The 25,221-nt window shown below is 46.3% G+C and overlaps 1 protein-coding gene across 1 annotated transcript in view; it reads right to left on the bottom strand.

Annotated features, from left to right (window-relative positions):
* The window catches only part of ME1 (malic enzyme 1), a 1,430,669-nt gene that overhangs the window by 128,930 nt on the left and 1,276,518 nt on the right, over positions 1–25,221 (bottom strand). Inside the window, exon 12 of the mRNA XM_085611027.1 lies at positions 21,811–21,984. Coding sequence (XP_085467153.1) covers positions 21,811–21,984 — 174 coding nt within the window. The remainder of the gene's footprint in view (positions 1–21,810; positions 21,985–25,221) is intronic.

Raw genomic sequence — 25,221 nt, forward strand, 5'->3', positions numbered from 1 at the left:
AGGTGGTCCAGCGTACGAAGTCCTCCCCCAAACCAAACTCCCGCAGCACTCGGTATAAGTAGGGCCATTCCACACTATCGAAGGCCTTTTCTATGTCGACCGACAGCGTGCAGGCCTCCGGGAAGACATCCCGGTCCATCTCCATCACTCGCAACAACCGTCGCACCGAAGTGGCCGTGCTGCGCCGAGGGATAAAGCCCGCCTGATCCGGGTGAATTAAGGCGGTCATATGAGTCAAAAGGCGCGTCGCCAGTATTTTACTCAAGATTTTATAGTCCACCGTCAGCATAGAGAGCGGACGGTACGACTTACGCGCGCCGGCCTTCCCTCCGGGTTTTAATAAGGGTACCACAATCGCCTCTCGGGCCGAGGTGGGTAAGCGCCCAAGCCGCCAGGCCTCGCTGTACAGGACCTGCAGTTGCGGCGCTAACAAATCCGGGAATGCCGCAAAAAACTCGACAGGCAACCCGTCCGCCCCCGGTGTCTTCCGACGGGCCATGTGCCTAATCGCCGCACGAATCTCACCGAGCGATATGGCACCCCCAAGGTCTCTCCCAATCTCCGGGTCCAGTCGAGGCAGGCGGGCCTCCAATAAGAAGCCCGCTAGGCCTTCAGGCTCCCCCTCCATAGTACTATCATACAGCCCAGCATAATAACTGGCAAACCGCTGATTGATCCCCATCTGGGAATAAACCGGGGTCCCCCCCGCTTCAACTAGGGAAAGTATCGGTTCCCCCCGGGCCGTCGGGTTCGCCAACCACGCCAGAAGAGATCCCACCTTATCTCTTTCCGCGTGCGCTCGCATAAGGTAGCTTTTATGGTCAAAACAGCGGAGCTTCTCCACTCGCACCGCCACGCCCTCACGCGCCTCAGCAACTGCCGCCAACTCACCGTCTCCCGCCTGATGCGCCCGCTCAGCCGCCCGCAGCAGGGCCTCTGCCCCCTCCACTTCCTTCAATAAAGTCTTCCGTACTCCGGCCGTGGACGATATACAAACCCCCCGAACTACCGCCTTAAACGCATCCCATTCCGTCGCCCGGCTAGCCGCCGTTCCCGAGTTCCGCCCAAAATATTGTTCTATGCAGCCGCTAACCTCATCCCGGAAGACCGAGTCCTCCAAGAGCAAGGGGTTAAGGCGCCACGTAGGGATCGCTTGCCGCTGCCTGGACCATTGCAGCATCCCCACGCAGGGGTTATGGTCCGAGAGAGTTTTGGCCAAATATTCACTATGCCGCATCAACATTTGAACGTCCGGGGAACACAGCAGACCATCCAATCGGACATACAGCTCATGTGGGGCAGAATAGAAGGAGTAATCCCTGTCCAGTGGATGATGAGTACGCCAAGTGTCCACCAGACCCCAAGTAGCCTGCCAGGCCCGTCGACTATTGGCCACCCGACGTACCACCGACTGCGCAAGGGGCGGGTGGGACCTGTCCAGTTCAACATCAGTCACTGAGTTAAAATCCCCCCCCAACACCACCGGCCCCGTCAGATACTCCGCCAACTGACCCGACAGCCTGGAGAAGAACGCAGCCTGGTCCACATTTGGGGCATACACACTGCACAAGGTCATGTCCCTCCCGTCCAACCGCCCCTGCACTGCCACGTACCTGCCCTCAGGGTCCGCTAATGTCATCAAAGGTTGGAAGGGGACTCCCGCCCTCACCCAGATCAGAGCCCCTCGGGCAAACTTCGAGAAGGTAGTATAGAATAATTGACCTCGCCAGCGCCTCTGCAATGCCTTCCCCTCCTCTCTGTCTAAGTGTGTTTCTTGAAGGAAGGCTACCTGAACCCCTCTCCGCACTAAATAGGCATGGACTTTATATCTCTTCACCATATAGGTGAGCCCTCTCACATTCCAAGTCAAGAGTCTCAATTCAGGGGGGGTCCCCATCCCAGCGCCGGACTAGCCATCCTTTCCTACTCCTCCGGGGCACACTGACAACTCCCTGAAACCCTAAAACACCCCAACTCCCCGGTCCCCCTCCCTTCCCCAGAACAGGCTCTAAACCACAGTCACCCATCCAAATACTACCCCAAACAGAAACCAAACACTCTGGTAGCCACCAGAGTCTCACTATGTCCGTGAGGTTGAGGTGATGGCTCTACACCTGACGGGTGGACGACAGTTCTCCTCAGGGCATCCTCGCCCAGACTCCTCCAATCCTCCCCCAACGATCCACCCCCTGCAGGCCACCCCGCTCTCGCCTCCCGGGCCCCTCAATAGTCCCCATCCACAAGGCCCCCTCGGGTGCTGGTCTCTCCCCAAGCCCCGCAAAGCCCGGCCCGACCTCCCTCACCCCGCACTCCCTTCCCTCCCTGCCCATGTCCCTCAGTCCACGGCCAGAGAACTCCTCAAACCTTCAGGCGTCCAACAGTTCGTCCGCCGTCCCAGGGATAACATCAGGCAGCACCTCCACCTCCTCGACAGCACCATCCGAGTGGGAGTCCTCAGTACCCTTCCGGGAGCCCGAGTCTTCGCTGGGCTGGGAGGCCGTGGCCCCCGAGATCACAGAGACCGCCCGCAGTGCAGCTCGCCTTTCCAGTGCCGTCTGGGATGCACCCGGCGATTGGGCCCCCGCTACCCGTACCTTGTTACGCCTGCTGCGACGGGCCTTAGCCAGAGTTCCCTGCAGCCCCTCCTCATCAGCATGTGCCGCCGCGCGAGTCCGGGCCGATTCCAGCCAACTCCAGGCTGCCGCAGGGTCAGTGAAGAAGGAAGTCGTTCCATCCAGCACAACTCGGAGGCGGGCCGGGAACAACAAAGAGTACTGCAGCCCCTCATCCCTGAGCGCCCTCTTCACCGCCTGGAATGAGGAACGCCTGCGTTGGACATCCATGGGGTAATCCGGGTAAATAGAAACCGGAACATTCTCCACTTGGTAGGGTCCCGAGGTTCTGGCCCTCTGAAGGATGATATCGCGGTCCCTATAGTGCAGCAGGCGGGCCACCACCGGCCGGGGCGGGCGGCCCGGATCCGAGGGACGGGCCGGGACCCTATGCGCCCTCTCCAAAGTGTAAAACCGCGTGAGTCCCTCGGGCGCCACCACCTCTTGTAGCCAGGTCTCTAGGAAGGTTAACATATCTCCCCCTTCAATCTTTTCGGGCAGCCCCACTACACGAATGTTATTGCGGCGGTTGCGCCCTTCGGCATCCTCAGCTCTCTTTTCTAGAAGCACCACCCGCCGTAGGAGATCCGCCGTTTGATCGTCCGATGCCTTCTGTGCCGGCACTACCAAGGCTAACCTGTCCTCCGTGTGCTTGACCCTGTCCACCAGCTTCCTGTGGTCCGCTCGGAGCAGACCCAAATCCGAAGACACCTGCGCGATATCAGTCTGCAGGGCAGTTTTCGTGTCCGCTATTGCCTGCAGGATTTGGTCCAGCTGTCGCTGCTGTAGGCCCGCCGCAGAGTCGGCTCCCGGTCCACCAACACGGCAACCGGCAGAGTCTCCCGCTGAATCCGCTGGGTTCCCCCCCAACTTGGGTCGTGGCTTACCCATTCTCCCAGTCAGGGAGCACTTCAGGCAGTCCCCCTGCAATCGGCCTCCCGTCCCACTCACCAGAGCAGCGGTAGATGCACCCCCTTCGCCGTCCGCAAGGATCTGTCCCCCTCGCCTCTGGACAACAAGGGTACCAGCACGCTCCTGCCTCTCGCTGTGCGCTCCGGTACGAGCGGTCCCCTCCACTCTCCAGAAACTGTCCTCACCGCTGTGGCAGGGAGCGATGTCCAACCTCCACCGTTGTCTTCCGGGGCCCTCTGGGCCACCTCACCAGGGAGGGCACCGGCCAGTAGCTAGTCCTGCAGGCCCGCTACCCGAGGCCAGCCAATCCACCACAGCTGAGGCGCTCACCGTGCCCACCTTCCACCTCGTGGTCTCCGCCTGCCTGCCAATCGTACCGGGCCGCTCCCGGTACAAACCCAGCGCCGTCCTCCGTGGTGCCGCCACTTCACAGTGCGGCCACTGCCAGTAACTCAGGCCACGGAGAGGCTCCTAATTCCGGGCCTCTCGCGAGAGGCGGACCTTGCTCTGCTCCATCGGACTCCCGGGCAAGACTGCCACTTCCGGTGTCTGCAGCCGGGCTCGCCTCACTTCCGGCCAGCTCCCCGGTCACTGTGAGCCCCGGCTGCTCGTCTTCCCACAGGCCGCCCAATATGGCCGGCGGCCGCCCGCCTCCGCCTTGACGCCGGCACCGCTCCAGCCCCCTGCACCGCGGTCTGCTCCGCCCGGTCGCTCCAAGGGTCCAGGGCAGGCAGGGGAAGCCCTCCGGGAGCTTCAGATCGCCGGGGTGACACTCAATTCAGGATTTTTGGCTGGGCTGGATGCGGAGCTCGTCACTCACGCGTCCATGCCCGTCGGCTGCCAAGCCACGCCCCCCCATGCAAAGTAAGAAAAGTTAGGAGAAATTAAAGCATTTCTCCTTTCAACGCCTGTTTTAAAGTGGCATTATTTTTTGGTGCAAAACCTCTCTGCTATTGTTAATAGATAGGGTTTTGCATCAAAAACCATGAGTGGTTGCATAAGAGAACTCACATGTACCACCCATGCAACACTCCCTTGACAGACAGTAACGCAAAGCAGCACTTTGTGATGCATTGCGTTACCTTCAGGCAGCTTTACAGGGCAAAACAAAAGTAAATTTAAAAAAAGGTTTGCGCTGGTTTGTATAACTTCTGTGATGCAAACATAGTGCAAAATGTTTGTCAATCTGGGCCTAAACCACTTCACCCGCTCCTGCAACAGTACGGACAAAGGGAGGAGATCTCAACGCAGACATCACCCCAGTTCCTCACTGAGGCACCTGACAATTGAGGGTGGTGCATCGCACAAGGGGGTCGCCGGACTAGTTGCTGATGCAAGTGCACAGAATAGTGATGAGGATGACGTTTCCACAATCTCTTTTGTCAGTCCTGCAAACACAAAGCGGAGACTGGTCCCCATGTGCTCTTTAACCATTGGAGGAGTGTCAGTTCCTTCCTTGATCAACACTGGCGTGCCAGTGAACATAATAGCCCTGTGACAATTCGACAAACTATGACCTCACTCTCAGCTGAGGGCCACCAAGACCAAGATTATGGCAGTAACTGCCCACTGCCCCTAGCAGGAGACATCAAAATGCACGTGGCCAATGGACATTGTATTAGGTGACCCATTTCTATGTCATGAAGGAGGGCACAAGCACCCTCATTGTATGCTAGATGGCAGAAGACTTGGGGCTGGTGCTTTTCACCGGAAACATACATGACACATAAGCAGAGGTTGTGCTAAAGGATTTTCCAATGTTGTTCAGGGGGCTCTGATCCATATCCCTGGCCTATGTGGCATGAAGGTCAAGCTTCATATTGACCACGCCGTGAAGCCTGTGGCCCTGTGCCACCAACGAGTACCATTCCATTTATGTCTCTTGGTGGAGGAGAAGCAACGCAAGCTAGAGCAATTAGACATACATGAAAAGGTAACACAGGGACCACATGGGCCATCCACCTGTGTCTTGACATGCGACTACCGAACACAGCAATTCATTGAGAAATCCACCTCATGCCGCCAATGGATGACTCTGGATAACATTTGTCACCAAACTGAACAGTGCCCAGCGGTTCAACGCTGGATACCATTAACTAGAGCTAGAGTCCTCATACCGATACATTACAACCTGATCCACCCACCTCGGACAAAGGAGGTGCAAATGTTTGAACTTTAGCATCTCCTTAACCGCTGAAGTTTTCCAAAACATAATACGAGAAACCATTAGAGAGCTGGCTGAAGTTTTGAATATCAGTGATGATATACTGATTTACTGGGTGACCACCGCCAATGCCTCAGAGCCACACTGGTACACCTTGCAAGTCAAAGCTTAGTGCTGCCCCAACAAAAGGGTTCGTTCTTCGAGAGGTCCATAGAGTTCTTCAACTACATCTTCTCAAAGGATGGTCTCCAATTAGACTCAAAGATAATGCAAGCCACCCAAAAGGTGCCAGTGCCTCAAAGTGCCTCCAAAGCATGGAACTTTTTTGGAGATGGCCAACTATTGTGGTGTTTTATACAAAACCTAGCTACCATCTTAGAAGCCATGATAGCCCTTAGTCGACGCAGTGGTTGGAGTGGGGCGGCAAAGCTGATGCAGCGTTTCAAAAAGAGAAAAATGCGCTGATGAAAGATGCCATAATGGCATACTATGACCCTCACAGCAGCAACACATGGCTTGTGGTTGATGCCAGCCCCGTGGCCTCTGCACAGTACTATTACAAGAAAAGAGTCAAGGAACGTGGGTCCCCATTGCCTGCACCAGTCAGGCCCTGACGGAAACCGAGGTTTGCTACACACAAATCAAAAGGGAGGTGCTAGCAATCCAATGGGGCTGGCTGGAGTCATTTCCATCTCTACCTCTGTGGGGGAGTAATTACAGACCACGGGCCGCCAGTCCCAGTATTCGCAGGTATGTTGAGACAGCTACTACCAAGGATTGAACGGTGGGTGGTTCAGTTGCAAATGCACAACTTTATTGTCACATATTGCGTCGTTGCACACAACCCGGTCGACTTCCTATCCAGACAACCACTAGTGGATGGAGCATGACAATGGATGAGGATGAGTGGACTAATGACTTTGTGAAGATAGTTACACAGGGAGCGTGTCCCACAACAATGATGCTGGAGGAGATTTGAGCAACTATGGAAATGGACACCTACCTGAAAAGGGCGATGGAGGCACTGTGTCACCAAGCATGGAAGCATTTTCTGGATGAAGCCAAGGCATGGAACCCTATGGAGAAGCCAATCATGACACAATTCTGGTGAGAGCGCCATGAACTCAGCTCCACTACGAATGGGCTCCTGCTTCTGGGCCATCGCATAGTCATCCCAAAAACACTATGGAACAGAGTGTTCCAGGGCCACTAAGGAATGACTAAGACAAAGAGGAGGCTAAGGAGCAAAGTCTGGTTCTCAGGGATGGACAGTGGAGTTGAGAACAAGGTGAAATGGTGCCACCACTGTCAGCTGACCAGAGGAGTAATGAGGTCTGCCTCTGTCATTACTGAAGAATTTTATCTGCATCCATGGAAACACTTGAGCATGGACTTCCGACATTTTCCAGAGGGAGAACCATGGTGATAATAATCAACATTCCAAGTATCCGGTGGTCAAGATAGTACAATCCACAGTGTTTCCTAGGATAAAGCCTGTGTTGGAGAAGATCTTCTCCCTATTCAGGCTTCCAGAACATATCAAGACTGACAGCAGCTGTCGTTCCAGGGTCAAGAGTTTTAGAATGATCTTCATGGCCTGGGCAGCCAGCTTCGAAAGATCATGCCACAGTGACCTCAATTGAATGGGGAACCAGAGTGCTTTATGGGGACCCTCAATAAAGCACTGAGAGTTGGGGTTTAATAGGGTGATGACCTAGAGTACTACCTCCATCAATTTCTGAGAGCATATAGACACACACCCTATAGCACCATTGAGTTTACCCCATGGATCTCCAGTACAGGAGACCAACTACTGACAGCGCCCCTGCCAGCCACCAGTAACAACCACCCACCTTGGATACTGAGGCCATAAAGAGTAAACGAAGGTGACCAATGACCAAGCCAGCCAGGACCAGGATGCCACGACCCCTATCCTCAAGGTAGGGAACTCTGTGTTCATCAAAGACAACCATCCTGGTTAGAAGTTTTTCACACCATTCAAAAGGGAATCCTGGCAAGTCACGGAGGTCCAAGGAACAATAATCACTGCCTCTTCAGGTGAACAAGGAACCCAGAAATTGTTCTGGTTCAAGAAGGCCCGGATAGTGGATGGGCCCAAGGCTAAATAGAGAGTTGTCAGAGGACTTTTGGGGTAAAGACCATTCAATCCCAGAGGTGCTCCGAGGGGGCAACCCCGGAGAAAACTCTCCCGGGGAGGCAAAAACAATCCACCAAGGATCTCCATTCCAGTTGAAAGCACTTCCCCAGGTGACGGCAATAACAGATGGTGACCCAGGAGCTAGCCATGAGAGGAGCCAACATTACCACCTGCAGCCCAAACCAGCCCGCAGTTGAGCCAACAGAGACCATGTGTGGAGACTCAGACAACCCAATCCACATTGACCATTGGAAGAGGTGGGTCACAATCTAACTTGGGGAGGGATATAGGGGCACATGTTCAAGGAAATGACGGAGCATGGTGTTAGCCTTCTTGACTTAACGCCACGCTCCGCCACTTCTGAAACGCAGGGCTGCACCGTATTTACAACAATACGGTGCAGCTTTGCGTTTCACCCTGCACTGGTGCTAAATTTAGCTGACTAGCGCCAACGCAGGCACTCTTGCACCCTTGTGCACACATAAACAATTGGTAATGGTGTTTTGTAAAATCTATGTGTGCTGCAGAATGACCAATTGACATTGAAGTTGCAACTCGTTATTTTTTCAATGATTGTTTATGTGCAGGAAGGGACACCTTCCTGTACATAAACAATTGGATGTTGGGTAATCCCCTCCAATTTACACCTTCCTATTTTAAACCCTTGGTTCCTCCTCAAAGCTCAACTTTTTCTAGGCCACCCACTTGATTCTGCCAGTTGCAGCATACTACTTCAATCTTGAATGTAGAGTGTGAGACAACTCTCCTACCCAAATAGGCCTTGATTTTTCCTTCGTGGGACACCCAATCAAGTCTTGGAGATTTAACACAGCGGAATTCAAACTGTTGGCAGAAGCAAACGCACACATGAACTATATATGTAAATATCTAGCCACCAACCTACCTTCTGTCATTGTGTCTTAGATTCTAAAGTGTCCCTAGGAGAATTCCAGATGACAAACTGAGCGATCACTAAGATGAAGGTCTGGGCTGAGGAAAATTGTGTGCAATGGACAATAAGGTATTTGACCTGAAAATACAGCAAAAATCAGCCCTAACATGTATTAAAAAGGCTTTTGGGGTGAAATTTAATCTCAGTTAACTCTTTTCATATTCAGCTGAATATGCTATCCCCAGAAGAGGAGAACGCAGGTTATTCATCAGCTGCTCAGCTGTGCCAGAGGGAATCTCAATCTGCCAAGCCAGGGATCATAGATGATAGAGATAACCTCCAAACACATCCTACAGCGAGTAAGAAGAGCATTGCAGAGTTTGCACAAAAGACACCATTCTGAAGAGATCTTTCTAAATTGGATTAGGTGATATACTCTATCTGTGGTAGCAAGTTATAACCTGATGGGGAAATAACTTGCAAAGAGATATTGGAGGTTGTTAAAGATATGTCTGTCTACAAGGCCTCCGGGAAAAATAGCTTGCTCAGCAAAATCCATAAAAGTGGCAATTCCAACATAGCTATAGGTCTATCAAGTGTTCAAGTAAGTAGGTGGAAACAGGCTTGCTTTGTCTGTAATTTAACAGAACTTTGATAACATTGCTGCCCATCACTGGGTAAGACCCCCTGCATTGTTCTAGCAGTTGCCATTTTTCACTCATAAATGAAGAAATAAACATCTTGGCAGAAGTACTGGTGAATAGATTGGGCATGTGAGGAAAATACTGGAGTCAATTGGAGTTTTCTAGTCTGAAAATCTGATTCAATACGGTTTTTCCATTTCTTATCATCTTCACTATTTCATGGTACACAAGTGAGCTTCATTCTGGGTTAGTTCTTTCTAGCATTAAATTCATACACCCTTTCAGGTTATCTTGCAGGTGTGAAATGACCTTGAAGAGTGGGTGGAATGGATGGCAGTGCCATTTGACTCTAAAAAAACATTCGAGCATGGTGAATGGGGATATCTTTTCCACTTACGGCGATGGTGGGCCTAGGGCAAGACTGTATTCAAAAAGTCAAGTAGCTTCACAACTTCCTGACTGCTAGTGGCACAAAATCCTGACCAAGAGACCAACTTATAACCTCTAGGTTCTGGAATTCTAGGTAATATTCCTTTAATCTTTTGAATTCTGGCACACAGCTCCCAAAACCAAATTGAATGGTGAAGTTGGACTTTTGATATATAGGAACAGAAACTTATAGAAAGTTATGCTTTTTCTGCCTGAAGAATTAGCCTATCTGCATCTGGCCCTATCTGCTTCCCTTTGATAAGGTGTAAAATACTGCCTCAATAGCGGCGACATGTGTGAAGACCTGATTTGCTGGACCTATTCCCACCAGGGCTGGACTGGCCGTAGCGGGCATCGGTCGTCTTTCCGGGAGGCTACAAGGTTGGGGGCCAATTTTGCAGTTGTTGGGGGGGCCGTTTTTGTTACTGGGAGCCACTTTCGCAACAGTACTTCCCAGTCTGGTCCTGATCCCCACCTATACCCAGTACTATGAAGTGGGCTCCAAGATAAAGCTGGCTGACTTCTTGTGTGGCTGCACGAATATCAAAAGTTGCAAGAGGACATTTTCCATGAATTGGTCAGTCAATGAGTTGTAACTGTAGTGAGCAAGGCTGGTGTGAATTCTGACATCTAAGTGCTGTTCCTGAGGTCTGAGGAGCCTTAGAAGTGCCAAAGAGAAGCTGCTCTAGAAAGATCGGACAAGTGGGATTTAATACGTTTTCTACTTCCAAGTCATCCAGAGCTTCTATGGGACCTTGCGACAAAGGTGTCCTATTTCAAGATTAATTTGTTGGCTACAGCTTTCAGGCTTGCCTCTTTGAGGTTTATGAGCTTCAAAAAAAGAGACTAGGGGGATATGCACAAAATTGCGCCACCAGAACATCACTTTTACCGACGTTCCTGTGGCACAATGCCCTGCTCCATATTTACAAAGTGATGTTAAGCCACTTTTTGTGGCTTAACACCTCTTTGTAAATATGGTACCCTTTCACGCAGGTATCTGCGTGAAGGAGGCATGCAATGGGTGTTGCTGTGGGCATTCCACAGCAACACCCATTGCTTTTTGACTCTGCCCCAGATTAACAAGGATCCGTAAATTTGAGGCAGCGCCAAAGACTAATGCCATGCAAAGCAGGCGTTAGATTGGCACAACGAGGATAAATACTTTTATTTCTCCTTGTTTTTGCCTTTTCTATGTGAGCTGCATTCTACAGCACAGATAGAAAGAGCAAAAAGCCTTTAATTATTGTTTTTGTGCGCAGGGTGGCGCGGAAGCAAATTTTGCAACGCTGCGCCATTTCCAAAACACAAAGCACACCTCTGTTTTCCCTAGCGTGGACGCTAAAATAGCTGCCTTGTGCCAACACAACACACTTGTACTACAGTGCAAGGGTGCCTGCACTGCAAGAAATTATTGTTTATGTGCGGAAGATGTCCCTTTATGAACAAAAACAATCATTAAATGATGTTGATTTGTTACTTCTATGTGTGCTGCAGACTGCCGCACATATCGAAGTAGAAAATCACCATTAATGATTGTTTAAGTGCAGGAAGTGACACCTTCCGCACATAAACAATAATTTCCTGCAGTGCAGGCACCCTTGCACTGTAGTGCAAGCGTGTTGTGTTGGCACAAGGCATTAGAAATTAGAAAATCATTCCTGGCGTTCCAATCTCCGGATCCTAGGTATTCCGGAAGGCCTTGAGGGGCAGCAGACCCTACAGTGGGTCGACTCATTTATGAAAAAAACTGTCCTCCCAGAGTTTAATGGCGATCTCACTCTCATGCGAGCACACAGGGTACCGGCCTATCTTCCTCCTAATTCTAAGTTCCCACGAACTATGCTGGTTAACTTCGGAGATTATAGGGTTAAGGAACAAATTCTAACTAAGGCAATTAAACAGCGTCAGTTCACCTCGACAGAAGTTCCACTGTGCCGCATCTTTCCTGACATGTCGGCTTCGGCAGCCAAAAGGCGGAAGGAATTCGTAAAAATGTTACACCTATTCAAGGAACAGGGGGCACAGGCCATGATTGCTCAACAGAGCAAGCTTAAATTGTTAGTCAAAGGAAAGTTCCACATATTTTGTGATGTTTCAGAAGCACAGGAACTATTGCAACAGATCTCTATGAGCAATTCCTAAGTGCCAATACTTTTTTCAGTCTTAAGATATAATAGTATGTCAATATGTGTTTTTTTCTAGTTGCTCTTACATGTTCCTGAATGTTTGGCCTCAGCTGGGTTGGATCTTTATTTGGGGTTTTGCTTGTTTTTGCATATTTCTCTGAGGCAGGTTTGTCTTCCACTGTCTTTTTCTTGGTTTTGTCTGTCCAGTAGCATAGGTAAAGGTGGTGTCCTTTATCTTCTTTTTTCTTGGGATGGGGGAAGCAGGGCAGATTTCCTGGCTGGTAGGGGTTTCAAAGTTCTGGTGGTTCTGGTAATTACTGTTACAAAGACGGATTTTACTATCCTGCAGATATTGACGGGTTGATATGGCTCAATGTAAATCAACATTGGTGGGCAGTCTCTATGATTAGAGTTAAAAAAAAAAAGATTGTGATAGGCTAAACAGGTTGGATAGCCCATTTCTATTTTGCCTGTTCTCTGATTTGTTTAGCATCTTTTTCGTTGAGTTTTGTTTCTAGGAAGAGGGGGAGGGGGATGTGAGGCCGGGGGCATTGGGCACCAAGTCATAGTGCCAGTAAAGGGGGAGGGAGAAAGCATGCCAGAGGCGAGCATTGACGGCATTCTGTTCTTTATGGCTGCTAAGGGTGGGTGGGGTCACAAGGGTGGGAAAGGGAGCATAGGGGGAAAACAGTCCATTTTTTCAAATCCATACACATATCAGTTCGCAAATGGAGCAATTCTTCATTATTGTTTCCATAGTGCGGTGGTGTACTGTATTTTAATGCTCTTAAGGTGGTCGAATTTCATCTCTATTATCAATGGCTAGAAAGGAGATTTTGAAAGTGGCTTCCTTCAACGTTAATGGCCTTAACAACAAGAAGAAAATGAGGGCAATTGAGGCGTGGATTAAGACAGAAAACCGAGCAGTTATTTTATTACAAGAAACCCATATACAGGCAGTAAAAGTACCTAACTTCTCTATGTTTAGGTCAAGAGCAGCCTATAAAGGGTTTTCTTCATCTTCAGCATCTCATCGGGGCACAGCTATATTTCTAAATAAAAGACTTCAGGTGGAAGTGGTCAATTCTGCAAAAGATCAGAACGGACAATGGTGCTGGGTCAATTGCAAAGTAGGGCATAGATTAATAACTTTTGCCAGCATATATGCCCCAGTCAAGGATAATCCAACAACGTATGAGGATTTTTTTCAATCACTAATTCTAGTACCCGGCGAATTGATCCTGGGGGGGATTTTAATTTTTTAATGAATCCTAAAATCGATTCCTCTGCTCTATCCAAAAAACAACTGAAACCTAAAACCTTAAAAATTATACAAAATAATGGCGCAACTCTAGACCTATTAGATCCTTGGAGGGTGGCATTTCCATAACGCATCGACTTCTTTCTTATATCCAGGAGATTGAGTTTCAGCCAGCAGAGATTACTTCAGAATGGATTTTCAGATCATGCGATGCTGGTTCTCGAGTTACAGTTAGGGGATTATATTAGGACCCCTAAAAGATGGATGCTCAGTAGACAATGTCTATTAAAAGAGAATTGGGTGCTTTTTATTGAAACCGAGATTAGGGAATTCCTTGTACGAAACCATGAATCTGCTCCTTTAAATATGATTTGGGATTCACTCGAGGCCTTTATTCGGGGGCTGGCCATTGGAAAAGACGCAGAAAGTTTTAAGAAAGCCAAGGAAGAAAATCAACTTTTAGAGCAGACAGTACAAAGGTCTCTCGATGCATTTCTCAGTAGCCCTACAGTCTTCAAACAGCGGCAGCTCAATCAGGCTAAACGTGACCTTAGTGAAAGATACTATCTTAAAGGCGAAACCTTCTACCAGAATCATAGACAAAAAATCTATGAAGAAAGGAATTTTACTGGTAGGTTTCTTACCTGGCAGGAAAGGGAGCAGGCTGCCACTAATCAAATAAATATATTAAAATGCCCTTCAACTGCCTCCCTCACTGAAGACCCGGTAAAAATAGGCGATATAATGTTACAACATTATAGGTCTATATAAGGGCAACAACAGATTGTCAATATTACATCTCTGAGAGGTTTCCTTCAGAGAAATGAGTCACCGGCACTCTCGGATATTGAGAAAATTGCCATGGCAAGGCCTTTTACAAAAGACGAGCTGGAGCGGGTCATAAAAAATCTTCGGAGCGGAAAAGCCTGTGGCCCGGATGGCCTCCTGGCAGAATTTTTTTAAGTTTTTTGTAGTGCCATCTTGGATTTTTTTTGGTTGCTGGCTAATTCAATTTTAGAAGGCGGGCGATACCAGAGTCATTCAGATATGGGAATATAGTCAGTTTTTTTAAAAAAGGGAAAAGACAGTGAGGACCCGAATTCTTACCGCCCCATCACATTATTGAACTCGGACTATAAAATAATCACCAAACTTTTAGCTAATCGTTTTAATCAAAACGCTTCGCATTTGATTCACCCTGACCAAAATGGTTTTATAGCGGGTAGGCAGTTGGGCAAAAATAAGCACTATTTAACAGAAGCATTAGACTATTTTGAGACTCAGAGGATACCGGCACTGGTCCTCCTTTTAGATGCCGAAAAAGCATTTGACCTAGTCGTCTGGGAGACCCTACTTTTTATTTTGCTAAATTTCGGCATACATCCTAAAATTACGGGGTTGGTTCAGAATTTATACCTTAACGCTGAAGCCAACGTAATTATTAACACCTCGGAGGCCGGCCAGGTTAAGGTTAAACGGGGGACTAGACAAGGCTGCCCACTGTCGCTGGTATTATTCGCCTTTTTTATCGAGCCATTAGCGATTGCAATCAGGAATAGTATTGACACTGTCCCCCACTTCCAACTATGGCAAAATGAAAATTATTCGCCGATGACATCATGCTTATTATAAAGTCCCTGAAGGAGGTCCAAGCAAAAACTTTTAAGATCTTTGAGGAATTTGAAACATTAGGTGGATATAAAATTAATAAAAAGAAAACCAAAATTATACAGTGTGGCAGAGCATCTTTGGATTTACACCCAGATATTCTTTCCTGCTTAAATACTAAACCTAAGAGGTATTTGGGTGTTTATTTTTCTGAGCAAATAACTGACTTATATGACTTTAACTTTGCCCCACTTCTACAAAAAGTTCAGGATTTATTTATTCGATGGAGCTCTCTTCCATTAACCATCTTGGGTAGGGTTGCACTGATTAAAATGTCTGTCCTTCCACTATTCAACTTCCTCTTTTCGGCGATTCCCTGTATTTTAATAAGCTCCTTTATTACTAAAATAGAGTCTATGTTTACGACCTTCCTTTGGGCAAAAAAGGCCCCGCGAATTGCACTTAGCACTTTATATGAAGAACAGGAACATGGAGGATTAGCTCTCCCGAATCTTAGGGATTATTACTTTGCATATTTTGCACAATATATATCCAGATTTAAGCTGCAACAACAATCAAATCTTTTTTATTAACTATTTTATTAATTTAGTTTGCAAGGAAAATCAGATCCACTCCCCATTAATAATTTTTAAATCACTTAAATTGGTACGATATAAGTGTTTACAGTGGTTTTTCCAAAAGTGACAGGCTCTCTATAGAAGATATTCTATCCCCGCTATCCGGCCCTATCTCATTATCTGGGATCAGAGAATATTCAGTAGTAACACAAAAATGGGCCAATGCTGGATTCCGGAAAATCTCAGACTTTTTGAAGAATGATAGATGGCTGGACATAGCTGAAATGTCTCATTTAATTGTTAATGACTTCCTTCTTCTTGGGTCATATAATATCTTTAGTAAATTCCTCAGTAAACTTGATCTGGCTCAGATATGTGAACGGAAATACGTAGTAGATGAATTATTAGGTGACACTGCATTTAAGAAACCTGGGGAATGGAAAAAGTGTTTAGCCTCAACCAAGGGTATTGATCTTGAGCAGAAGGCTATTATAAAATGGGATAAACAAGAGGAGTTGGAAATTTCAGCAAGTATATGGTCAGCAGTTAATAATCTTAATGTTAGTACATTACGGGGAGCCAATTGGCGAAGGATGTTGTTTTTTAGTAAATGGCAACTTTATAGAACTCCCCTGTTCTTATCTAAGATTTATACCAACCAATCAGTGCAATGCTTCCGCTGCTCTAACCAGCCTTCAGCCAATTGAGCACACATTATATTACAATGCCCTTTGATTCAGAGGTTTTGGAAGGATATTTTCTCTCATTTGGAACGTGAATGCAATATTTCAATAGGATTGAGCACTTGGCTAATACTTGGCTTTGACCCAGACCTCCTTCTTCCAGACAAGCTTGTTAAATTATTATACATTGCAATGGCCGTAGCTAGATCACTTCTGCTTCAGAGATGAAGATCAGATCTTATACCATCTGTCCATGAATGAGCCCGTAAAATGAAACTAGCTAAAAAAAAGCGAACAAGCCTATGCTTCATGAATTGGGGGACTTAAGAAGTTTGAGAGAATCTGGGCAGCCTATCATATAATAATTTAAATGTTTATGCTGCTTATCTTTCTGGATTTTAAAAATGTATTCCCTCTTGGTAAATTTGTGCTATTTATTAACTCTGTGTTATTATTATCGCATTTAATGAATTACTATGGATGTATTTATGTATACTAAAATGTTTGTTATTTGGATTTCAATAAATAAAAAAACAAAAAATATAGTGGAATGTTTTGTTCTGAGCTCACCACATACAAGCTTGAAAAATGAGGTGGCTGACACACTATTTCATTTGTTGTGGTTGAGATTCAATGAGGTGGCACCTGAAGTGGAACGGCTGAGGGTGCCCTTGTTGGAAGAAGTGCAAAGGGAAGGTCTGTGAGGGCCTTCCCGTTGGCAGAAGGTTTAATTAATCAGTCTCCACAGACTACATATCGACAGGTATAGAAAGAATTTCTGTGAAGAGGTGGTCAAGGAAGAGAAACAATGGGAGGACTGGTTTGGAGTACAGTAGGCAAGATGGGGTCAATTTTGTGAAGTACTTGATGGAAGTGAAATAGATACCAATTACCATTGCTGGGAAAATGTTTGAATTCAACTGAGAATTCTTCTGGGGATATGAGCTCATGAGGGGAATTTGTAAAGCATATCATGGAGGATAGGCCAGTGATTAAGGTAAGAGAAGGGTCACGCAACAGGTAATCTTGCTCGACAATCTGAAAGGTATTGTTTTACAAGCACGTTTCCCGTGTACATCCAACTTGGAATTTAAGTTGTCCTGGTCCATATTCATTATCGCATTTCATGTGGCCTTTCAGATATATATGGTGTGAGGCAGGGATTATGATGGTTTATCAGAAGAAGATGTGATCGTAGAGGTAGACAAGATGGATATATATAAATAGAAGAGGAAGACTGACCAAAACAGTTTGGGGACAAAGATGACATTGGGATTGTCTGGGTAGAGGCAGGGCTGTCCAATAAGGTCTTACAGACGATTCACTGAATTTTGTGGAAAGGGATCAGGGAGAGAATTTAGGCATGAAAACAGGGGGGAAGATTTAAACAGGCAGATTCTAAGGATGTTGAGGAAATATCTAAAAGAAGTTGGGTGGTCATTGCTATGTTTTTACACACATTCTTTCAGGATAGAGGTAGTAGCTAAGGGATGCAAAAAAGTCTGGGAAAACAGACATGATGGGGTAGAGAGTTGGCGATCAAAATGCCTAAGGGGTTAATGTCAGTCCTAATAACCAAACTCTGGAGCTGACAGGGCCAGGCATGTTGACAATACAGAAAAGAGAGATTTGGATATATAGCAACCCTGCGGTGAAATGTGCTGGGGAACTTGTCAGCAGACAATGTGATTGGATGAAGAGTGGGTGTCAGCTTACTGGTATGGATTGAGGATGTGCATTGGGGTTAGCAGCTACCCACTCTGCGGGAATTGGGGGACAGGTGGCTAAGGTCAGGTGTAATATTAAAATGACTTGCTGCAGCACGCGAGAGTGGAGCTGCTACTAATGTTCATGTGTGATTTGAAGGCGATACAAGATAAGTGGAAGCAGGGGGAGGTATCCTGGACAGAACTGCTTTCTAGGAGGGTTTGGAGAGAAACATGTAAAACAAAGGCTACAAACTGAGCAGGGATGGAAGTGACTAGCGAGGTGTCTTTTTTCAAACTAGAAACATTGAGTTGGTACGCCATGTAGACAGGAATGGAGGGAAATTTCAGAAGGCGTTCACGAGAAAAGAAATAGACGAGGAGCCCAGAAAGTATAAGTAGACGTGTTGTTGAAGCTTTCCGTTTAGTGGGAGAGAGGAATTGTGGGCCTTACAGGGTGGGTAATGTACTAGTGGAGAGGGATGGGATCACTGTTTCTAGGGCAATTTAGAGTGTGCGGCTGTGACAAAGAATGTTCGAAGTGAAGCATGTGCAAATGTAACTTTCTTCCAAATAAAGCAATATTTTTCACAAAAACAGTTATGTTTGCAGCGCACCTTCTTCTGAAGCAGGTACCGTATGGAGGAAAGCTAACCACCTTCTTGGGGTAAGGATTTTTGGGAAGAAGCTGGAAGACAAAGATGCATGTGACACAGCAAACGTATGGCTGAGCTTCATTACTCGAGCCTATGCAGAGTTTTTTTGTCATGATTCTTCTGTGCAACGAAGCCTAGGACTCCTCCCCCGAATCCCCTCCAAGGTTTGGGGGTGGTTGGAGGCAAGTTAGGTGGGGAAGTATTGGTGGAATTAGTTTTGTTGCTGAAAGCTCAGACTAAGCTAGTGTAGGAGTAGGGATGGCTGAGGATGGAGGAGAAAAACTAAGGGGGAGATTTACAGTGCAGCCCCCCACGAAGCTGCGCTGCGTTGCGTGACAGGGAGGGAGCAGGAGAGCACCATATTTTGAAAGATATGGCTCTCTCCTCCCCTTTCCCTAGCACCGGCACTGATTTCAGCTGCCGTGCGCCATGCACACACCTTCGCGCCGTAGCGCTAGGGTGTGTGCATGAATGTAGCATAGGTTCTGTTTCAGGAAGGGTAGCCTTCCTGTACAAAATACTATGCTAGGCACGATGCAAACCTTTTCCCACTTTGCATACGTGCTGTACGATTTTTACGTCATTTCCAGCGCTAAACAAGTTTTGCGCTGCAAAGTTAACTGGGAAAATAAGATTTTGTGCCGTTTTGTGACAGTTTTGTGATGCAAACACAGTGCAAAATCTTAGTAAATCTACCCTATGAGCAGAATAGGATGCACCCCAGGGCCTACTGTGGGCAGGCAAGAAAGAATTTCGGAAGGCATGCAGGGATAGGGAGCAACAGGGATTCAGAAGCCCAGAAAATTAATAAGTAGGCGTACTGTTGAAGTTTGATGTTTGGAGGAGCTGAGTTAGTTATTGTTATTAGGATGTTACTAGTGTAATTTATGCTGTTTTGCGAATCCAAAGTATGTTATATATATGAGCGTAACTTGTTTCCAAATAAAACAGCCTATTTCACGACCGTAGACGTGTCTGTAGTCTGTCTTCCTCTATAAGTGAATAGCCCGACAGTTTAGGATTCATAGAACTCTTTACACTGTATATTGACCATATAAATCAGTATTCTCCCTCTCGGCAGACAATAAATTACATTCTCCTCTCAGCGGACTGTTCCAATTGTAAAGACAAATCTATTAAACTACACCAACACGATGCGTTTTACGAGTGCTGGTTTGTGGCTTGTAAAACTCTGGAAGAGAATATTCAGAATCTGAAACATGACTTGTTGGAGGATCGCTGCAGATTGGGATCTAAAATAATAACCTTAAAGAGATTTGCTACTTGAATCAAGCTCAAAACTCCCAATGGTGCCTATGTGTATTAAGGAAGGCTCAGAACCTTCAAAGATGCCTTATACCACAAAAGTAAAACATGACTGATAGCTGAGGAGATTCTGGCTACACGGTGCTCTCTACTGGACTGTTGAGTCACTGTTGAGTGACTTTTAGAAAACAAAACATGTTTCTCCAAGTGAGTGTTTTATGTTCACTTTGGGGTTTCTGCCCCTGAACAAAAAACATGTATGTGAAACAGTTGCTCCTCTTAACCTTTGTGTGACTGTGATAAGGTGCCACACAAAACAATAAATTTGATGTGAATATGAATACAAACCAATCCTGTTTAGTACTGGAAATGGGTGTGGCATCTAGCCAACTCTTACTGTCTCAGGATCCAATTTACAATTTTTAACGCACCACAGCAACTAAAGTCAGTGTACCGTGATGCATGAACGGAAGAGAGGATGACAATGCCATATCATACAAAGATATGGCATCACTGCTGGTGCACGTCTGGCTGCCTACCATAAAACACATTTGCGCCACAGGGCAAAGGAGTCCGCATGAGTCCAGCATACGTTTTGTACTGGAAGAGATATTCTTCAGGTACAAAGTACTATGGGGCAGATTTATGTTGCCTGGCGCATCCCTGCAAATCAGCAAGGATGCGCCAGGAATGATGCGTCACGCAAGTTTACCCTTGCGCCACACATGATGCGCCGCATTTATAATGCAGCGCATCATGGCGCAGGAATAAACAGATGCGTGACGCATCCAATGGCGTAAGGTTGGCGCAGTGCTTCAGTTGCGTCGCAAGCGCGACGCAACTCCAGCACTGTTCCAACCAACCCTATCCCTAACATGGTGCGTCAAGCCTTACGCCTGCTTCAAGCAGGCGCAGGGTTTTGGCGCATCAGTGTTGGGAAAGTGACTCAGTCAAATCTTATAGATTTGACTGAGTCACTTTTCAGGGGCGTTCCTGCGACGGAACGCCCCCCCCTATGTCGACACGCCCACGTGAAACCTGACGCAGGTTTTACGTGGCGCAGGGCTTTACATCGTGACGCATCTCCATAGATGCGTCACCATGTAAATATGGCGCAACGTGGCGCAGGGTTTACACCGCCGCTGCGTCACAAAAGTGACGCAACGGCGGCGTAAAAGTGGCGCATCTCCGATATAGATCTGCCCCTATGTCTAGATTACTTTTAGACTTTTCCTATTTTGTTTGTGTGCTCTACAGTACTGCACACATGTAAAGTTAGAAAGGTTTGCAGAAAAGAAAACCTTTCTCAGTCTTTGCACCTACCTCCAGGAGTTGTAATTTATTTATTTTAGACAAAGCCCTGTCTGCAAATGTTAGTAGATAGGGCTCTGCGTGAAAAATCATCTTGGTAGCCTGGGAACACCCATCCACCACCCATAGGAAGCCCCCTTGATAATTGTACTGTAAAACAGTATATAGTGCTACTTTGTATTACTTTTAGGCAAGCTATTTTGTGCTGGAAACTAAATCTCAAATGAACACTTTGTGCCAGCTTGTGTCACTTTTGATGACTTTGCACTGGTGCAAAGGTTTGATAAATCTGACCCGAGAAAAGCAGTGGCTTTCTATGGATTCTCTTGTTCCAATCAGTGGCATAACAAAACTTGAAGGGGCCCCACTGCAAAGTACATGAAGGGACCTCACTCAGGAGCTCTCAGGCCAGGGTACTCTACTTATTGGGCCCCGTGGAGCTTGGGCCCCCAGCAAACCGTGGGCTGCGGGGGCCTTTGTTAGGCCACTGGTTCCAATGTACTCAATGAATATGAAATAGAGGACGTCAAGTGTAAGGTGCAGATGATAGGTTGTCATAAACAAAATCAATGCCCTGTTGAAAATGTAAGAACAAATCAAATATGTGGAGATCTTTTTCATGGATTCCCTGAGACCTGCTCTCAGATAACCCTCCCCATTGTGACTAGATAAAGAAAGAAAAAAGGTCTTTGGACTAGGATCAGTGAAGGGTCTAGAGTAATTATATCCAAAGTAAAACACTGACGTACTATTGGAAGACCGAAACAAAGCATCCATGTAAAAAAAGTAGATTGTACATACCTCGGCAGTAATAAGGAATACTTTGTCGCTTATATGTCTCATTCCACATGCAACAACACCGAGAGCCACTCCTGGAAACACATAGGCATTATTACCCTGTCCAGGATGCAAAGTACGCCCGCTTGGAAGAGTGACCGGGTCAAAGGGACTTCCACTTGCAAAAATGCCACGCCCCTAAGAAAGGCAAAACATAGGATGACATATTTTAATATTTGTGCATACTTGCTATATTTAACAGAACCTTTAAAATATCATCAGAATAAGCATGTTTCCAAAAATGATGATGATATGAGATAAAAAAAATAAAAATAAAAAATATTACTGATATACTTGAATTGTCCGAATATTATCGGGTACAGATTAAACATTAGACTGGACATACCACAAAACAGCTTACCTCGGAGATCTTGCCCTAATTTAGAATTTGATTGAACAGGTACTCTGTCACAAATGTGGTGGAATCCCCTGTCCACCAAATTCACAATTCACGTGCTCTTGGGCAAACTGCTGTGCGTCTGTCAGTGGAAGCTCCACTGGCTGTGCCGGCAGACACCTTAGACCAATTGTGACATGGACATCAGGCTGTTGGTCTCAGCCTTTCAGACCTCTCACCTATTTAGGACAGATGTTCTGATGCACTTTTGGCAAGGGGACAATGCTTTTTTATTGATTTGTTTTATAACGTATGCAATAAGTATTGATATTTTGAATGTAAAGTCAGAGAAAACAACTAGGCTCATCATGGCTGCTGCCAAAGATGTTTGTGTGAAGAAGAAAGGAATTAACTTGAAATGAACTTGGCGTGGGAGCCCCCCTGCAAAGTGCATGAAGGGAGCCCCCCCCCCCCCCACGTTCCGGACTCAGTCAGGAGCTCTCAGGCCTACCTGTGCATACTGCTGGAGGGGGTCCCATGGCACGGGGGCTGCGGGGTCTTTTGTTACGCTGCTGGGACTGACCTTAGCATATATAAGCAGGCACACAGGCAAAGCTATGAGCTGCTGAATTGAAGGCAGTGAGAAAGTAATGGAAAACGTTTTGAAGGCCATCTTTAACAGCAACATAGCTTCTGGTAGAACAGTATTTTCTATCACTTATTATCCTAACTAAAGTCTTTTCTTTCATATATATGCCCAAAATACAATGTTCAAATTTAGCACAGTTCAGGACTCAGGAAGCACCTGCCAGTGGAACCTCTGTCCTTGTGGCTCATCATTGTGTTATCACAAAATAAATGCATAAAGCTATGTTCCACCTAAATTGCAGTATACAGAGTTAACTTTAATTTACAGTTTTAAAAAGTAAAATTGCTGCCGTACAAAGGTAGAATGCAAATGTTTGCAAAAAAATAAAATGGTTAAAATAATGGCATATATGGGCCCCTTACTATATACACATTACATGCTTGAGTCCTTTTATTGCATATAATGCAGTTGTATAAACACACATTTCACAGTTAAGTGTCAAAAATGGGAATTATTTCTTGTTTTCCTGTGAAATTTGGATTTCATCATCATAATTATAGCTCACAAGCTACTCAGCAGAACTTCACCATTGTCTGAGCTACTAGGATTATGCAGCATGGAGGACCAAATTATACGGCAAGATTTTTTCATTTATGCAGCATATATGCTAGTTATGTGGCAACTTCTTTTGTAGTATTATTTTAATTAATTTTAGTTAGAAACAAAACAACATTTTTGTAGATTTGCACAATTTGTAATTTATGAGGCAAATTAAATGGAAAATGCAGTGAATCCATAATTATATGATAAATGTTGCAGCCACACAATTTCATAAATCTTTGGCGTTCACCACTGTGAATTTTTTAATCACCATTTTTTTATGAAATGTAAACCTGAATATTGTAATTGCAGTCAGTGCCCATTGTTAGCTAAAATGTAAAGAAAACTGCCTTTTCAAGATAACTCCTCCAAAATAAACATATAATATGAATAAAAATACACAATGGGTGAAGTGTAGTTTTCAGGAGGCAATAGAGAGAAAGTGTGGGTGTGTGTGTGCGTGTGTGTTCATTCCACAGAAATTCTCCAAACAAGAAGAAGGAGTAGTTTCTTTTCTGTAACTCCAGTTCTGTAGTAGGGGTATCTCTGTTATAGTCATAATCTAGTGAATAGTCCCGCCCATGTGCGTGGACCCCGGAGCAATAAAAAATAATCTCTAAAAGGTGACAAATCATGCAGACCTGCATACACCTTTAAGAGAGAATTTAATTTAAAGACAGATAATGCAGCCTCTACCCACAGGCTACACTGTCCAGTACTTCAACTAGAATTCCACCAACATCCACAAACAGCACTGCCTGTCTAGTTTTTCTCCACATAGGAAAAAACCCTGCCTCTACCAGCAAAAGCCTCTGGAATGATAGAGAGGAAGGAGTGGACAGACAAGCCCCATAGGCTGCCATTATGTGGCTTAGAACAGGATACTGTGCCTTTAAGAAAACTTTCCAGATTTCCAGAACTTTCCCCAGTATCCCAGAATGCCCAGCAGGTCCCATTTACTTTCAGTTCTTTTTGAAGGCGTAGCACGCCAGACCTGTAGCATTCTTCATATGAAAAAATATCTCTCCACCGGGGAGGAGGGCGGGCGCTTATGACTATAACAGAGATACCCCTACTACAGAACTGGAGTTACAGAAAAGAAACTACTCCTTCTGTAGTAGGGGATCTCTGTGTATAGTCATAATCTAGAGAATAGAATGGCAAGCCCATCCCCACACAACAGCAGCGGTGGAGAACAAACAAGACAAACCCACTACTGTGCGAACAAATTCCGCAGCGAAGCCTGCCCAACCTGAGCATCTGCCCTGGCATCCGAGTCCAGACAGTAATGCGCAGCAAAGGTATGGACCGACTTCCAAGTGGCCGCCTTGCAGATTTCCGCAATAGGAACATTACGCAGCAAAGCCGTCGTGGCAGCTTTGCCCCTGGTGGAATGAGCCTTAGGTTTACCCCCTAAGGTCTTATTAGCCTTTTGATAACACAATTGTATGCAGGACACAATCCACCTAGAAATGGACTGCTTAGAGGTCGCAAGACCAGTCCTGACTGATCCATAATTAACAAATAATTGGTCAGACCTACGAATATCCTTAGTCTTATCCAGATAAAATTTCAACACCCTCCGAACATCCAGGGAATGGAGAGACCTTTCCGCTGGCGAAGAGGGATTCTGAAAGAACGTAGGTAAAGTTATGGTCTGGTTGACATGAAAATCAGAGATAACCTTGGGAAGAAATTTAGGGTGAGTACGCATCACAACCTTAGCAGCATGAAATACAGTATAAGGTTCTTGACAACATAATGCCTGAAGTTCACTCACCCTGCGGGCCGATGTAATGGCCACTAGGAACGCCGCCTTCCAGGATAGGTGCTGCAATGAAGCCTTGTG

The sequence above is a fragment of the Triturus cristatus genome, chromosome 6 (genome assembly GCF_964204655.1).
Source record: "Triturus cristatus chromosome 6, aTriCri1.1, whole genome shotgun sequence".
In the NCBI taxonomy this organism is placed as follows: Eukaryota; Metazoa; Chordata; class Amphibia; order Caudata; family Salamandridae; genus Triturus; species Triturus cristatus.